This window comes from Oncorhynchus clarkii, unplaced genomic scaffold (genome assembly GCF_045791955.1).
Source record: "Oncorhynchus clarkii lewisi isolate Uvic-CL-2024 unplaced genomic scaffold, UVic_Ocla_1.0 unplaced_contig_2415_pilon_pilon, whole genome shotgun sequence".
NCBI lineage: Eukaryota > Metazoa > Chordata > Actinopteri > Salmoniformes > Salmonidae > Oncorhynchus > Oncorhynchus clarkii.
The window spans coordinates 80828-99113 of record NW_027258174.1 but is presented as its reverse complement, the minus strand read 5'-3'; the positions used below and the strand labels follow the sequence as shown (position 1 = coordinate 99113).

The 18286-nt window shown below is 44.7% G+C and overlaps 1 protein-coding gene across 1 annotated transcript; it reads left to right on the top strand.

The window, feature by feature from the left end:
* The first annotated feature begins 1195 nt into the window (after positions 1-1195).
* On the top strand, positions 1196-17798 carry LOC139395905 (semaphorin-3aa-like). Its single transcript, XM_071143216.1, has 10 exons — positions 1196-1333; positions 1877-1991; positions 2138-2207; positions 6448-6592; positions 7112-7331; positions 9565-9656; positions 9879-10078; positions 13686-13753; positions 13944-14089; positions 14350-17798. Exons 1-10 carry the CDS (start codon positions 1277-1279, stop codon positions 15175-15177), a joined length of 1941 nt encoding a protein of 646 aa, XP_070999317.1. The 5' UTR covers positions 1196-1276; the 3' UTR covers positions 15178-17798.
* The last annotated feature ends 488 nt before the right edge of the window (positions 17799-18286 follow it).

Here is an 18286-nt window from a genome sequence, read left to right as displayed (position 1 = left end):
TGTGTGTGTGTGTGTGTGTGTGTGTGTGTGTGTGGAGCTAGCCAGGGGTCTCCCTTTTCACGGCCACATCCTGTATTGTGTGAGTGTGTGTGTATATACAGTTGTGGCCAAATATATTCGCACCCTTGTGCATGTGTGTGTCAGTGTGCGTGTGTGTCAGTGTGTGTGTGTGTGTCAGTGTGTGTGTGTGTGTGTGGAGCTTACCGCCACCATAACACTGCCCCGCTTGTTGCTCTCTCTCTCTAACTTAGTTGGGTTGGCGAAACGCCATCTCTCCTTTCCCGTGCCGACGCCTCTATGACTGACTGCTCCCAGATCAGTTTTCCGTAAAGAGCTCTATCCCTCTAGCTGGGGATATTCAAGCCCTAGGCTCTTGGCTCAAGCCATTTAGGAGTTTGATTTCCTCGCACTCCGAAATCTGCAATCGATGTATTAGGGCTGTGTCCCAAATGGCACCCTATTCCCTATGTAGTGCACCCTGGTCAAAAGAAGTGCACTATGTAGGGAATAGGGTGCCATTTGTTACACATTCTGAAGTGTATATTACATAAAATCAGAGTCATATGTGTTTGTTTGGGGGTGTCTTCTAAAAAGGGGTTATGGAGGACTGGAGGATGGAGGTGTCTTCTAATTGGGTTTATGGAGGACTGGAGGATGGAGGTGTCTTCTAATAGGGGTTATGGAGGACTGGAGGATGGAGGTGTCTTCTAATAGGGTTTATGGATGACTGGAGGATGGAGGTGTCTTCTAATAGGGTTTATGGAGGACTGGAGGATGGAGGTGTCTTCTAACAGGGGTTATGGAGGACTGGAGGATGGAGGTGTCTTCTAATAGGGGTTATGGAGGACTGGAGGTGTCTTCTAATAGGGGTTATGGAGGACTGGAGGATGGAGGTGTCTTCTAATAGGGGTTATGAAGGACTGGAGGATGGAGGACATGGTGGAATTAAATAGCGGTTGGTTTAATGCGGATATGAGGGTTTCATGGTTAAGCCCTGGTGAAAATTAGTCATTGTTTGTTTATCAAGCTGGTGTTTGTTTGCGTGCTCATGTATCTGTGTTTGCGCATATGTGTTTGAATGTATGATCATGTCTGTAAGCAATTTGTGTGTGTGTGTGTGTGTGTGTGTGTGTGTGTGTGTGTATTTGTACCCGTGTATTTGTTAACGTGTGTGTGTGTGTGTGTGTCAGACCCCAGGTTTGTAGGTGTAAACCTGATCCCAGAGAGTGACAACCCTGAGGATGATAAGATCTTCCTCTTCTTCAAAGAGAACGCTATGGACGGAGAACACACTGGCAAGGCCACTATTGCCCGCATAGGACAACTGTGTAAGGTAACAACACACACACAAACACACACACAAGCATCCCATGCACACACTGGCATGCACAGACAGACACGCAAACACGCATGGACGCATGGACACGCACACAAAACACACTGAAACAAACTAGCATGCACTCACACACTCATCATGGATATATTAAACTCTCACACACATCATGGATATATTAAGCTCACACACAAGTCATGGACATGTTAAACTCTCACACACACAGTTCCATTCACAGGGACACAGAAATATGTCACATACACAGATGTTCCCCAGTATCAAAGCTGAATTCACACAAGTCTTATATATTGTGGATTTTCATGCCTGTCTGTAGACTATCTGTGTGTGTAACGTATGTGTGTTTGTGTGTGTACGGTGTGTGTTTATTTGTGTGTGTATTGTGAGTGTGTGTAACGTGTGTGTTTGTGTGTGTAACGTGTGTGTGTTTGTGTGTGTAACATGTGTGTGTTTGTGTGTGTAGCGTGTGTGCGTTTATTTGTGTGTGTAACGTGTGTGTGTGTTTGTGTGTGTCTGTCCCTGCAGAATGACCTGGGAGGTCACAGGAGTCTGGTCAATAAGTGGACCACCTTCCTCAAGGCCAGACTGACCTGCTCAGTGCCAGGCCTCAACGGCATCGACACACACTTCGACGAGCTGCGTAAGGAACTGTGTGTGTGTATGTGAGCCTCTCTGTGGGTACTTTCTACCCGAGAGGGGTACGTATGGTAGCATCGCTTCATTGAAACACTGTATGATGTCGGGATGGTTGTGCTAATGTTCCGATGTGGTTTCTATGTGTTTCAGAGGATGTCTTTCTGATGAGCTCCAAAGATCCTAAGAACCCAGTGATCTATGCTGTCTTCACCACTTCTAGGTAATGATCTAGATATTTATGATTCATAAAACCTACTGTGCCCTTGTGTGTATTCAATACTACTACTATTGATCATAGTACACATGTGCTATGTTTGCTAGGGGATCTGTACGGTATAACAGTGAAACCATTCTAGACAAATTACTAAAACACCACAAAGCTCATATCTCTACTGTCCTCTCTCTCTCTTTCTGTAATCCCTAAACAATCCTTTATAAAATCCTTTTTGCCTCCTTTAATCCTCTTCCAGGTGGCCAGACATCACCTTGTCTCACCTCCTCCTCAGATTGAAAATCCCTTTTAGCCTATTCACCATTCTCTGCTACCTGTCCCCTTTCATTGTAAAACTCTGTGGAACATTGGAGCTAAATCTGATTAAGTGGTGGAGAGGTAGTGGGGTGGGGGAGGGGGGACACAATCCTCGCTCCCCAGGGAACGTCTCCCTCTCCCTGGCCGACGCTCAGACCTCGACAGGGGTAGCCTCCAGAGCCGTGGTTCTATTGTACTGTACACACTGCTGGGCAGTACGAGATGAAATAAGCGAGTTAAAAGCGGCTTGAGGCGAAAAACAATGTTGGCGAGGGGGGCTTCTTCAGATGATGGATTAGACGGCTGGCGGCGTTCGGCGTGCCATGTTCGAGCGGCATTGTCTGGAGCCGCCGCCGCACGATTAGGACAAACACTTCATCATTAATCACAGACCTAGTAATAAGAATGAGTACAGAGAAAATGAGAAGAGAGAGAGAGAGGGGGGGGGGGGTGGAGGGAGGAGATGTGAGTGGAGAGAGGGGGAGAGAGAGAGAGGGGGGAGAGAGAGAGAGAGAGAGAGGGAGAGAGAGAGAGGGAGGGTGAGAGAGAGAGAGGGGGGTGGAGAGAGGAGATGTGAGTGGAGAGAGGGGGAGGGGGAGGGAGAGAGAGAGGGAGAGAGAGAGAGGGAGGGTGAGAGAGAGAGAGGGGGGGTGGAGAGAGGAGATGTGAGTGGAGAGAGGGGGGGTGGAGAGAGGGGGGAGGGAGAGAGAGAGAGAGGGGGGTGGAGAGAGGAGATGTGAGTGGAGAGAGGGGGGGGGGGGAGAGGGAGAAGCCAAGCTCGTTAACAAACAAAACAGGCTCATCATTTTGTTTAACCAATCACTGTGCAGGTCTGTTCCTCTCCACCATCTCTAATGCATGCAGTGTAACACAGCACTTGAAAATTCAATTACAGGCTTTGAGGAATTAGACTGGTTTAATTGTTTTTGTAAGTGGCCTGTTTCAGAGATGAATAGAGCCCGGGATTCAGGGGACTGGCTTTTAATATTCCACTTAATGAGGCCCATAGGCTGCTGCTGATAGATCGATGGTACTGATACCAGTGGTGTGTGTGTGTGTGTGTGTGTGTGTGTGTGTGTGTGTGTATTCAATATGCACTAGTGTCTGTCCAACATTCAGGCGTGTCAGGGATTAGAGTGTTTGTGTATGCCCAGCGGTTAATTACATTTCTCCCTAATTAACATTTTACAAAAGCTCCTCCATTAATCTTTAATGGTTTACTGATATCTGGGGTTTTGGGTGGACAGATGCTCCTATGCCACCTACATCACTGCTAGCCTGGTCCCAGATCAGTTTGTGCTGTATAGCCAACTCCTATAGTCATTGTCACAATATGCTAGCCTGGTCCCAGATCAGTTTGTACTGTATAGCTAAGGTCCCAGATCCGTTTGTGCTGAATAGCCAAGGTCCCAGATCAGTTTGTGATTTATAGAAAAAGGTCCCAGATCAGTTTGTGCCTTATAGCAAAAGGTCCCAGATCAGTTTGTGCCTTATAGCAAAAGGTCCCAGATCAGTTTGTGCCTTATAGCAAAAGGTTCCAGACCAGTTTGTGCCTTATAGGAAAAGGTCCCAGACCAGGTTGTGCTTTATAGCCAAGGTCCCAGATCAGTTTGCGCTGTACACTCTAAAAATAAAAGGTTCCTGGTGTGTCATTTAGGGGTTCTTCAAATTGAAACTGTCGGGGAACCTCTTTAAAAGGGTTCTTCAATTAACCCTTTTTAACAACCCCTTTTAATGGTTCCTCAAATAACCCTTTTTAACAACCCCTTTTAATGGTTCTTCAAATAACCCTTTTTAACAACCCCTTTTAATGGTTCTTCAATTAACCCTTTTAAACAACCCCTTTTAATGGTTCTTCAAATAACCCTTTTAAACAACCCCTTTTAATGGTTCCTCAAATAACCCTTTTAAACAACCCCTTTTAATGGTTCTTCAAATAACCCTTTTTAATAATCCCTTTTAATGGTTCTTCAAATAACCCTTTTAAACAACCCCTTTTAATGGTTCTTCAAATAACCCTTTTTAACAACCCCTTTTAATGGTTCCTCAAATAACCCTTTTAAACAACCCCTTTTAATGGTTCCTCAAATAACCCTTTTAAACAACCCCTTTTAATGGTTCTTCAAATAACCCTTTTAAACAACCCCTTTTAATGGTTCCTCAAATAACCCTTTTAAACAACCCCTTTTAATGGTTCTTCAAATAACCCTTTTTAACAACCCCTTTTAACGGTTTCTCAAATAACCTTTTGAAGAACCTTTTGGGGTACATCTTTGAACTAACTCCCCTCCCCTATTATTATTATTGATATTGTTATTATAATTAATAATAATAACAATATGCATAACAATGAGAACAATAACATCACATTGCAGTTGTCAGTGTTTATTATGATTTTAGTAGCAAAGCAGAATGAATAAATAGAAATATGAGGTAAACTCCCAGCAGAGCCCCAAGTCTAATGGGTATATCCTCTGGCCTGTTGATGTTAATGTGGTGATGTTCTCCGTATCCACAGCCAGAATGATTTTGCAGTGCAACGTGATCTAACAGGTTCCCTGTTATATTCATCAGAGGTGTAGGGAGGGTGAAGTCTGTGAATCCCAAAAATAGTCATTATACAGATGATCAACAAAAAATGCACACGACAGTATTCATACCTTGGTTTTTGTGTGTTAAATGTGAATGAAAAAAGCTGTTTTGATAATGGTTTTCATACACATATCTTGTCCATAATGTAGAGGCCTATGGGATATTCATTGAAGAGGTGAGGGAGGTATACCTGCAGACACAGACACAAAAGTGAGCAGCTAGCCTTCAACATATTCTTATATCCTACATATTTTTACCTCTTTGTTGATTAATATCCGTTGAATTGTGTCCGTTTTCTGTTTTAGAAAGATTTTCACTAAGAGCAGCTGTTTAGCTGGTTAAACAAAGGTTAGCCATGTGATAGTAAACATTATGTCCATGTCAAGAAAGCTTCTCAACAGCCAGCGGCACTCGCCACACTGGTCGCCGAATCAGCTGCTTTTCCCAAGTCTACCACAGATACTCCAGAGTGTCATTTGCTCAATCGGCCTTGTTGCAAAGAAACATGTTTTCCACTTTTTTATTGTTGTAATATTAAACGGTTGAACACTGCTGTTATAAACGCAACGTTCAATTTATCATTACTGCATCAATTCAGGCAATTTATGGTGTTATGGATGGTTTTCCACATCGCCCAGCTCTAATCTCAAGTGATACTATTCTCTGTATAGCGCAGTGCACTACTTTACCCAAGCCACAGGGGAATATAGTTTCAGATGGACCAATAAACTACTGCATGTCCATAAATAATCACTATTATGTGTATCTAGTCAATTAAAATGTATTGTTTTGTATTTTATGGCAGTACAAGGATTTGTTTAAATTCATTCTAGAGGAATTGTTATGGTCTTGAACCATTTCTTGTAAATGATTCTGTCCAGCCCTACGATTCACACAGATACACTTTAGAACTTGGAACAAATGATGGAATTGTCCATTGGAAAACCTACAGTGGTGGAATACTGCAACACAGCATTCCCATCATTCCCTCCAACTGTGTTCCATTAGGGGTGAATTACGGTCTCGCTCGTTGGTAACCGGCCTAAATTCCTGTCCATTCTCTGGAAGCTGGATTCTATCACAGCCATGTTTCTAACCGACATCCTCTCCATTAAATTATGACAACATTCTTCTTGGTCTGTCTGTTGTATGTCAGGGTGAGCTTTGATTCTGTCCTCTTCTACAGCTATAATATCAGACCTGGATATTATTATTGTCTTATGTTGTGATGGTTATGGGTCTCACAGTCTCCCCCCCTCCTCTCTCTCTCCCTCTCTCCCTCTTTCCCTCTACCTCTCTTCTCATCCTCTCTCCCTCCCTCCCTACTCCCCCTCTACAGTAACATATTCAAAGGCTCAGCAGTGTGTATGTACAACATGGCAGACATCCGGAGGGTCTTCCTGGGTCCCTATGCCCACCGAGATGGGCCCACCTACCAGTGGGTACCCTTCCAGGGGAGGGTGCCCTACCCCCGCCCTGGCACGGTGAGTCACAGGGGGGTCATATGGGGGTTATGACAAGTTATAGCACATCATAGCTGCTACTTAGAAGCTAATAGACAAATACAAGTAATTCACAACTGATACCTATATTTACGTATGGAAGTAGCAAGTGACTGATGGCACACATGTCAACTTTTATAGAAGTCATGAATATCAATAGTTATAGCAAGGTAATAGGAGACTTATGAAAGGAAAACTTAACATTAGTATTCATCACAATAACCTCAATAACCATATTCCCTACTTATTATAACACGGCTCAACATGAAATACATATGACCTCAGTTCCAGACACATAGATGTATTAATGTGACTTGTTAACTCTAGAACCTCCTGTTCTTCATAGTGCCCCAGCTATGACCTCAGTTCCAGACACATAGATGTCTTAAATGTGACTTGTTAACTCTTGAACCTCCTGTTCTTCATAGTGCCCCAGCTATGACCTCAGTTCCAGACACATAGATGTACTAAACCTGACCTACAGCCTCTTGTTCTTCATAGTGCCCCAGTAAAACGTTTGGGGGCTTTGACTCCACCAAGGACCTCCCTGATGATGTGATCACCTTTGCGCGGGGCCACCCGGCCATGTTTAACCCCGTGCACCCCATCGGGGGTCGTCCCATCGTGGTGAGGACTGATGTGGACTACCAGTTCTCCCAGCTAGTGGTGGACAAGGTGGAGGCCGAGGACGGACAGTACGACGTCATGTTCATTGGAACAGGTCAGTGAGATATGATTCATTTATTTTTTAGATTATCCTTTTTTTTAAATTAGCAATCCAACTGGTTGAATGCTACGTAAAAAAAAGTCCATGTTTTTTGGGGGGGAATTTATGATTTGTGCTCAAGGTTGTTACGCTGCATGAGCACCTAAGCCAAGCAAATGTCCCCTTGAGCGACGCTCACCTTGACATCAACTTCAATAAAAAGGAAATCCTGCAAGGATTCGTTGCCTCCTTCTTTTGACCTTGAGTGACTGAACAGTTATATTGTAGTGTATTGAATGTGCTGTTGTCGACCTGGGCACGGTCCTGTAGGTGGTTAGAGTCAGAGAGATAACTGAATACTGATGTATGTTTCCTGTTGTAGACCTGGGCACGGTCCTGAAGGTGGTTAGAGTCAGAGAGATAACTGAATACTGATGTATGTTTCCTGTTGTCGACCAGGGCACGGTCCTGTAGGTGGTTAGAGTCAGAGAGATAACTGAATACTGACGTATGTTTCCTGTTGTAGACCTGGGCACGGTCCTGTAGGTGGTTAGAGTCAGAGAGATAACTGAATACTGATGTATGTTTCCTGTTGTAGACCTGGGCACGGTCCTGTAGGTGGTTAGAGTCAGAGAGATAACTGAATACTGATGTATGTTTCCTGTTGTAGACCTGGGCACGGTCCTGTAGGTGGTTAGAGTCAGAGAGATAACTGAATACTGATGTATGTTTCCTGTTGTAGACCTGGGCACGGTCCTGAAGGTGGTTAGGGTCAGAGAGATAACTGAATACGGATGTATGTTTCCTGTTGTAGACCTGGGCACGGTCCTGTAGGTGGTTAGGGTCAGAGAGATAACTGAATACTGACGTATGTTTCCTGTTGTAGACCTGGGCACGGTCCTGAAGGTGGTTAGAGAGACAGATAACTGAATACTGCTGTATGTTTCCTGTTGTAGACCTGGGCACGGTCCTGAAGGTGATTAGAGTCAGAGAGATAACTGAATACTGATGTATGTTTCCTGTTGTAGACCTGGGCAAGGTCCTGAAGGTGGTTAGAGTCAGAGAGATAACTGAATACTGATGTATGTTTCCTGTTGTAGACCTGGGCACGGTCCTGTACGTGGTTTGAGTCAGAGAGATAACTGAATACTGATGTATGTTTCCTGTTGTAGACCTGGGCACGGTCCTGTAGGTGGTTAGGGTCAGAGAGATAACTGAATACTGATGTATGTTTCCTGTTGTAGACCTGGGCACGGTCCTGAAGGTGGTTAGAGTCAGAGAGATAACTGAATACTGATGTATGTTTCCTGTTGTAGACCTGGGCACGGTCCTGTAGGTGGTTAGAGTCAGAGAGATAACTGAATACTGATGTATGTTTCCTGTTGTAGACCTGGGCACGGTCCTGTAGGTGGTTAGAGTCAGAGAGATAACTGAATACTGATGTATGTTTCCTGTTGTAGACCTGGGCACGGTCCTGAAGGTGGTTAGGGTCAGAGAGATAACTGAATACGGATGTATGTTTCCTGTTGTAGACCTGGGCACGGTCCTGTAGGTGGTTAGGGTCAGAGAGATAACTGAATACTGACGTATGTTTCCTGTTGTAGACCTGGGCACGGTCCTGAAGGTGGTTAGAGAGACAGATAACTGAATACTGCTGTATGTTTCCTGTTGTAGACCTGGGCACGGTCCTGAAGGTGATTAGAGTCAGAGAGATAACTGAATACTGATGTATGTTTCCTGTTGTAGACCTGGGCAAGGTCCTGAAGGTGGTTAGAGTCAGAGAGATAACTGAATACTGATGTATGTTTCCTGTTGTAGACCTGGGCACGGTCCTGTACGTGGTTTGAGTCAGAGAGATAACTGAATACTGATGTATGTTTCCTGTTGTAGACCTGGGCACGGTCCTGTAGGTGGTTAGGGTCAGAGAGATAACTGAATACTGATGTATGTTTCCTGTTGTAGACCTGGGCACGGTCCTGAAGGTGGTTAGAGAGACAGATAACTGAATACTGACGTATGTTTCCTGTTGTAGACCTGGGCACGGTCCTGAAGGTGATTAGAGTCAGAGAGATAACTGAATACTGACGTATGTTTCCTGTTGTAGACCTGGGCACGGTCCTGAAGGTGGTTAGAGTCAGAGAGATAACTGAATACTGATGTATGTTTCCTGCTGTAGACCTGGGCACGGTCCTGTACGTGGTTTGAGTCAGAGAGATAACTGAATACTGATGTATGTTTCCTGTTTTAGACCTGGGCACGGTCCTGAAGGTGGTTACCATCCCAAGAGAGAGCTGGCATGACCTGGAAGAGGTGGTCCTGGAGGAGATGACCGTGTTCAGGGTACGGTCACACACTGGGAAACTGGTTATGGTTATAATTGATTGCATTTACATGGAAAATATTCAATAGAACACCAGTCATTTTGTTGGGAAGTGAAGCGTGCGTGATCAATGTCTAGCTCTGAAATAAAAGGGAGGAGTGGGGAAATTCCATAGGGAGTTATGAGGGGGGTGTCTAAATGAATCAGAGTGTTATGTCTTTTCTAACTGTGTCTTTCTGCAGGAGCCCACCCCCATCACAGCAATGGAGCTTTCCACCAAACAGCAACAGCTGTACCTGGGCTCGGCGCTAGGCGTTTCCCAGATGCCTTTGCACCGCTGTGAGGTGTACGGGAAGGCTTGCGCTGAGTGCTGTCTGGCCCGTGACCCCTACTGTGCCTGGGATGGAACAGAGTGCTCCCGTTACTTCCCTACCGCCAAGCGGTAAGAACACACACACACAGACATTCTCATAAATGCACACACAGGCAAGTATGAATGCAGAAAATCAGAATGAGGGTCTGAAGTAGTAGGATGCTGGTTTGTAAACATAAAGTATGAATACACACACACACACACACACGCACGCACACACACACACACACACACACACACACACACACACACACACACACACACACACACACACACACACACACACACACACACACACACACACACACACACACACAGAAAGACAAACAGACAGAAAAGTTCCTATGCATACACATATATACACAGAATCCACATACAAACATACATGCCCACATATCACATACAGTGGCAAGAAAAAGTATGTGAACCCTTTGGAAATACCTGGATTTCTGCATGAATTGGTCATAAAATTAGATCTGATCTTCATCTAGGTCACAACAATTGACAAACACAGTCTGTTTTAACTAATAACACACAAACAATTATATGTTTTCATGTCTTTATTGAACACATGGTGTAAACATTCACAGTGCAGGGTGAAAAAAATATGTGAACTCTTGGATTTAATAACTGGTTGGCCCTCCTTTGGCAGCAATAACCTCAACCAAACTCAGTTGCTGATCAGACCTGCACAACAGGAGACATTTTGGACCATTCCTCTTTACAGAACTGTTTCAGTTCAGCAATATTCTTGGGATGTCTGGTGTGAACTGCTCTCTTGAGGTCATGCCACAGCATCTCAATCGGGTTGAAGTCAGGACTCTGACTGGGCCACTCCAGAAGGTGTATTTTCTTCTGTTGAAGCCATTCTGTTGTTGATTAACTTCTGTGTTTTGGGCCGTTGTCCTGTTGCATCACCCAACTTCTGTTGAACTTCAATTGGCAGACAGATAGCCTAACATTCTCCTGCAAAATGTCTTGATAAACTTGGGAACTCATTTTTACATTGATGATAGCAAGCTGTCCAGGCCCTGAGGCAGCAAAGCAGCCCCAAACCATGATGCTCCCTACACCATACTTTACAGTTGGAATAAGGTTTTGATGTTGGTGTGCTGTGCCTTTTTTTCTCCACATAGTGTTGTGTGTTCCTTCCAAACAACTCAACTGTAGTGTCCTCTGTCCACAGAATATTTTGTCAGTTGCGCTGCGAAACATCCAGGTTCACTTTTGCAAACTTCAGACGTGCAGAAATTGTTTTTTTGGAGAGCAGTGGCTTCATCCGTGGTGTCCTCCCATGATCATCATTCTTGTTTAGTGTTTTACGTATCGTAGACTCGTCAAAAGAGATGTTAACATGTTCCAGAGATTTCTGTAAGTCTTTAGCTGACACTCTAGGATTCTTCTTAACCTCATTGAGCATTCTGCACTGTGCTCTTGCTGTCATCTTTGCAGGAGGGCCATTCCAAGGGAGAGTATCAACAGTGCTGAACTTTCTCCATTTATAGACAATGTGTCTTACTGTGGACTGATGAACATTAAGGCTTTTAGAGAAATACCTTTTCCAGCTTTATGCAAGTCAACAATTCTTAATCTTAGGTCCTCTTTTGTTTGAGGCATGGCTCACATCAGGTGATGCTTCTTGTGAATAGCAAACTCACACGTTGTGTGTGTTTTTTATATGGCAGGGCAGGTCTAACCAACATCTCCAATCTGGTCTCATTGATTGGACTCCAGGTTAGCTCCTGACTCCAATTAGCTTTTGGAGAAGTCATTAGCCTAGGGGGTTCACATACTTTTTACAACCTAGACTGTGAATGTTTAAATGATGTTTTCAATATAGTCAAGAAAAATACAACAATTTGTGTTATTAGTTTAAGCACACTGTGTTTGTCTATTGTTGTGACTTAGATGAAGATCAGATCAAATTTGATGACCAATTTATGCAGAGATCCGAGTAATTCCAAAGGGTTCACCTACTGTTCTTGCCTTTGTACACGTACACAAATACACTGGTACACACATTCAATTTGTGTGATTGTTGTGCATTCCACAGCTCAGGGGTGGTAAAACCATGCTTCCCCACACACACACAGTCCTGGCCAGTAGCAGTATTAGAACCACTTCACCCTATAGCCAAGAGTTATAAAACACCCACATAGCCACACACACACCAAATAATAGGCCAACAGAAGCCGTCTGACTTCTTCACCCCACCAGCCGAGAGCTATGAACAAACACACCCATAAATGACCTTCTCCTCCATCCAGCAGGATTAGCCTGACCACTACCAGCCCTCCACCTCCGTCCAGCACAACTCTCTATTAAATACAGATCTAGGATCAACGTACCCTCCCTGAAACCTAACCCTAACCATCAGGTCCGAAAACACAAAACTGACCTAAGATCAACATCTACACTAGGGAAGTATGAGAGAATTGAATCGCAGCCTCAGAAGGAGGGCGGTAGAGGGGTGGTGGTACACCCTTGGTCAGAGCTGCTGGGGCGCTCCAGTACTCTCCAAATATGTTATTCTCCAGCTAAATGAGAACCAGACGCCCGGGCTCGGCTCAGCAGGCACTCTGACTGCCCTGCACGTGTTCAGAGAGCCAAAGGCAGGAATGCTTGGGAGGAAATGTAGGAAGAGTGGTGGAGTGTGTGTGTCTGGGTGTTGGGTAGGAGCAGGGTGTGTGCGTCGGAGGGGATGTATGCATGTGTAAGTGTATTTATTTATGTGTGTGTGTGTGGGTAGGTAAATGGGTGTGTGTACATGTTGTTTATATGTGTGTGTGTATATATATATATATATATATATATATATATATATGTCCTGTATGGTTATAGAAACCCTGACACGAGACCTAGAGACCTCCACCTTTGGCTGTGCTCCCCTCTCTCCCTTCAGATTTTTACGACACGTAAGAGCCTATGATCTTAGTGGTAATGAACCAGGGAACACATAGGGAGCACAGGGAAGCATGTTGTAGGATCCCACATAATGCAATACTCATGGTCATATGCTCATTCACACATAATATGTAGACAGAAAAATACCGTCCCAATGGAATGCTCTAAAACACACACACACACACACACACACACACACACACACACACACACACACACACACACACACACACACACACACACACACACACACACACACACACTGTATCGACTAAAGGGTCTTTCAAGTCGTGGAGGACATACTCAGGATTTTCAAGGCCCAGTCTATCTGTGTTTCATGTTTAGTAATGACATGTCCCTGAACGATGAATCACAGTGAATCATTCCTTTAATAGAAGCAAAAGGTAGTTTTTAAATGTGCCTGTGATTTTCTCTCTTTTTATTTATCCACCCACTCAATAGCATCAGACTTAACAGAGGACTGATGGTGAAATAAACAGTTCTGGTCTGTTCTTCAGTTGTACTGCACAAATGTGTCAGCTGTGTCACTGGTTAAGACCGCCCTCTAGTGGTAGAAACGTCACAGTACATAGAGCCCTCAATCACTGGCTCCTTCCCGATGGAACTGGGGAGAAGAGAAATAAGTCTGAGGAAACAGAGCAGTGAGGGGCCTGACCGACACCTACAGGTTGATATGTTGTGTGTGAGGGACGTTTATTAACTCACTGGGAACACAATCTAACATGTGTATGTTTCTTTGGTTGTTTCATAGGAGAACGAGACGCCAGGACATCAGGAATGGAGATCCCCTCTCCCAGTGCTCCGACCTGCAGCATCATGGTACAAACGCTTTAGATTTTTATTTTACGCTCTCATCTCTCACACACACACACACACACACACACACACACACACACACACACACACACACACACACACACACACACACACACACACACACACACACACACACACACACAAAACCCCACTGTGGTGTTTCTCTGGTAACCCTATCCTTGTGTCCGTGTAGATGACGTGGACGGGCTGGGTCATGTGGAGGACAGGAGTGTGTACGGAGTGGAGAACAGCAGCATGTTCCTGGAGTGTAGTCCCAAGTCCCAGAGAGCCCTCATCTACTGGCAGCTCCAAAGACCCAACGAGGACCGCAAACATGAGGTGGGTACACACACACTCTGCATGCAAGATGTGTCCTATTTACCATCATTCTCAATAACGTCCCAATCATTTTCAATAACTTTGCAATCACACTAAACCTTCACAAATGATTACCTGAAATTGCTTCAGTTTGTTAATAATCAATTGCCATGCACTCAAATGTAACCATATTGAGTGGATATTGAATCCACCCCACCCTTTCTATTCCCCCCTCCCTTTCCTCCCATCCCCCTCATTTCCCTCTCCATCTCTCTCTCCAGATCAAGTCCGAGGACAGGATGATCCGCACGGAGCAGGGCCTGCTCATCCGCATCCTCACCCAGGCCGACTCAGGCGTCTACACCTGCCACGCTGTGGAGCACGGCTTCATCCAGCCCCTCCTCCGCCTCTCCCTCCAGGTCATCCCCACACAGAGGCTGGGTGAGCTGCTGCCTGGTGGGCCTCAGGGTGGAGCTGGAGGGTCTGGTGGCGCAGGTAGTGGGTCTGGTGGTGCAGGTGGGCCTGCTGGTGCAGGGCACTCAACAAAACACAAGCTGTGGTACAGGGATTTCCTCTCCCTCCTCGACCACCCTGACCTGAACAGCGTGGAGGAGTTCTGCGAGCGTGTGTGGCGGAAGGAGCGCAAGCAGCGGCGTCTGAAAACCCCCACCATCACCACCAATGACCAAAGTCTGGCTAGGCCTGACGGCGGAGCTCCAAGCTCAGGCCTAAAGCCTAAAAGTAGTCCTCTTGGCGCAGGTGCACCCAATGCCCAGAAGCAGCAGAGCGGGCATCCTACGGTGCAGCAGCAGCAGAACAAAGAAGGGAGCCCCCGGAGCACGAACCCCCAGAAGGTGCAACACCATGCGGGTACGCTAACCCAGGCACAGGCCCCTAAAAACAACAACCAGAATGCCCAGAACTCTCAGGCCACACCCAACACCCAGAGCCCCCAGAAGGGCCAAGGCGCCCTGGGGGGAACCCAGGTGCCTGGTGGTGGGGCCAGAGGTGGACCCCAGCACACGGCCAAGTGGAGGCGAATGCAGGAGAATAAGAAGGGGCGAAACAGGAGAACCCATGAGCAACAGAGACCCCCGCGGAGTGTCTGAGACACACACACAGCAACACACACACTTACACACATATTGTACATTAAAATATAGACTTGCTATCCCATAAAGATATAATGTAGGATCCCACATAATGCAATACTCATGGTCATATGCTCATTCACACATAATATGTAGACAGAAATATACCGTCCCAATGGAATGCTCTAAAACACACACACACACACACACGCCATGGCTACTAGGTCATAGGGTTACAGACCTGGGTACACACACACACACGCACACGCACGCGCACGCGCACGCACACACACACACACACACACACACACACACACACACACACACACACACACACACACACACACACACACACACACACACACACACTGCAAATACCCTGTGAAGACTTGGAGAAGACTGGCGACTAACAGGACATTGAAGACTGAGGCTAAACTGGAATCGTATGCGTACTGTACATGCTAACCATGTGGATATAGTGGCCCAGGGGGTACAATTTGAGGAACTGTGTAGTCCAGGTGCGTGTTGCAAGTGGGACAGAGTTATCTGGCGGACACACAGCCCTTCTGTACAGACGCTACTTCCGTATGGGACTGGGATGGGGTTAAAAAACATTCATTTTCAGTGAGGATGATACATATTCAGACCTCTGGACAAGTTTGGACAATGGCCTCTACAGGACATTTCAGAAGACATTTCAGAAGGGGTTAAGACATTTAAGTTCAGTAGGGACGTCCGTTACTGCAGCTACTGGCCTTGTTGACATGCGCAGAAGGAAGAGGATGTCCACTATATAGAGAATGGAAGAACTATGAGGATAAGAATCATTTGTCTAGTCGATTGCAAACTAGAACCGAAATACATCAAAAGAAGCACAGTCATTTTCAGAGAGTGAACTGCATTTCCCACAATACAGTTTGTCGGCTCAACTTTATTCAACTTATTCGATTCACAATGACTCTCATGAATGAGCACTTTGGGCTTGTACATAGAGCTTGACTGTCTTATAGGTCAAACAGATTAAATGGGGCACAGTTAGCTGATTAACAATCCACAACGGTGCCCTGCATATTGTTTATAGTTCAATAACAGAATTATTCAATATAAAACGACAAAATCCACATTAGCCTGTGATCTGTGCAGCAAAATCAAGCTTCTCTTCCTCCCAAGGCTTGAAAAGCATTGTGCATGTCGTAGTCAGTCAATATTCATGATTTGAATAAGCTATTTCTCGCCAGTTACTCGCTATGTAAGGTTTTTTTATGTTAAAGGAGTCCTATGAAAGAAAAATCTATTTTCTGTTTTTATTTGATATTTACTTCTCTCTCTCCCTACAAACCACTGCATCCCTGTATGGGTAAACAATTACGTAGTAGAATTTTTTGACCTGCCCCTTTAAGTTATTTTTCTTTCTTTGCTTTCTCCTGGAGTTGCGTGTGAATTTATAATTCCAGTCATATGTTCGTGCTCAGTCTGGAAAACAGACTGCCTATTGATTCTGTACATATACATACAACAACGAAACGACTCTTTATGTATGTAAATATATACAACCAGAACACCACTGATTATTTATTTCTCATTGTTTTGTGAAAGGGTTGCATTTATTTTTGATATTCTGGTATTTTGGCTCATCAATAATCAAGAAAAAAAAACTGTGGCACGTTGAGAAACACAAACGGACCAATGAGGACGGACTTCCTCTGTCAAGGACTCCCTTTTTTTCCGGGGGGCGTGTTTCGGAAGTGAACCACGGGATGAAGGTGGGAGCAGGGGGTTGTTGTGTGTTTTACAGTATCCAGACTGAGAGCCTTCAGGATGATAAGCACAAGTTTCTCAAACCCTCTTCTACGTTTCTGTCTCTTCTGGTCTTTTCCTAAATGGCTCATTTTTCTACCCAGGAGGTGTTTTCGTTGGAGTTTGGAATCCCATCCACCTATTTAATTCGTTCATCCCAAATACTCATTTTATGTAAGATAATACTACCCAAAACCTGATAAACATTAGCTGTGAATTCCTATGTAAGAATTAGTAAGGAAAAGGTTCCAATCTAAACCTAGTCTGAGGACGCTGAGTTAAAGCTGCATGTGAATGCTACTTAAGTGCATCTTTTCTATTGTCTCTAGATGTTTCCTGTGAGAGGTAAAGGTCCTGTGGGCAACATGTGCAAGAGAGATGTGAATATTCTTCCTTTTTGCCAAAACAAAGATGCCAACATGTACCAGGGGTGTATTCGTTAGGAACCAAACAGAAGCAAACAGGCCTAAACGGGGAGGGACTAACCTGAACTTGTCCAATAACAAACGCACATTTTTGTCGCAAATCGTTTTCTGTAGCTAAACGTTTTGCTATGGTGTCTGCTAATGAATACACCCCAGTGATGTTACTCCAACCCCAAAACTTGTATTAAGACCTTCAACTTTTCATACAACTATGTGTTTCCCCCTCAGTATACAACAAGACTGATGTGTCATTGCAATAATGGACAGCAGATAGCAAGGTTTCCTGGTGGTTTGTGGTATGTTTCCGGTCTCTCACAGTGTGTAGGGTGGACGAGGAGAGAACAGATACCTCTGCTGTAACATGGTTCTTCCTGGCATGCGTTCAGTTGTCTAATTAAACATTTCCTGTAAAACCTAGCCTTGTTGTTGTTGTGTAACTTCTGTCCAGTTCTATATGGTACAGTCTGATGCATGTGAATCTGAGTTGACAAAATGTATTTTGTTTGTGTTGTACAGTCATTTCAAATGGTGCCATTTTATCCCATTTAGTCACAGGTGGGACTGGGAGCAGTCAGTTTGCACACTCAAACACACAGATAAAAGGTTAAGTTGATGAAAAACACATTTTTTACTGAAATTACATTATGGTGAATTACACAGTATTATATCTTCTTTAAAAACGTTTTTAAAAATACTTTCCAACAGACAGTGAAGCCTACTCCTTCACCAGAGGACATCTGAACCCAGACCGTGGAGGAAGATGTGACTCAGTTCTAAGGTACCTGCTGAATCACAATGGCTGTGTTTACAGAGGCAGCCTAATTCTGATATTATAGGCTAAAGAGCCAATCTGATTGATTAAACAACCAATTAGTGGCAATAGATCAGAATTGGGCTGCCTGTGT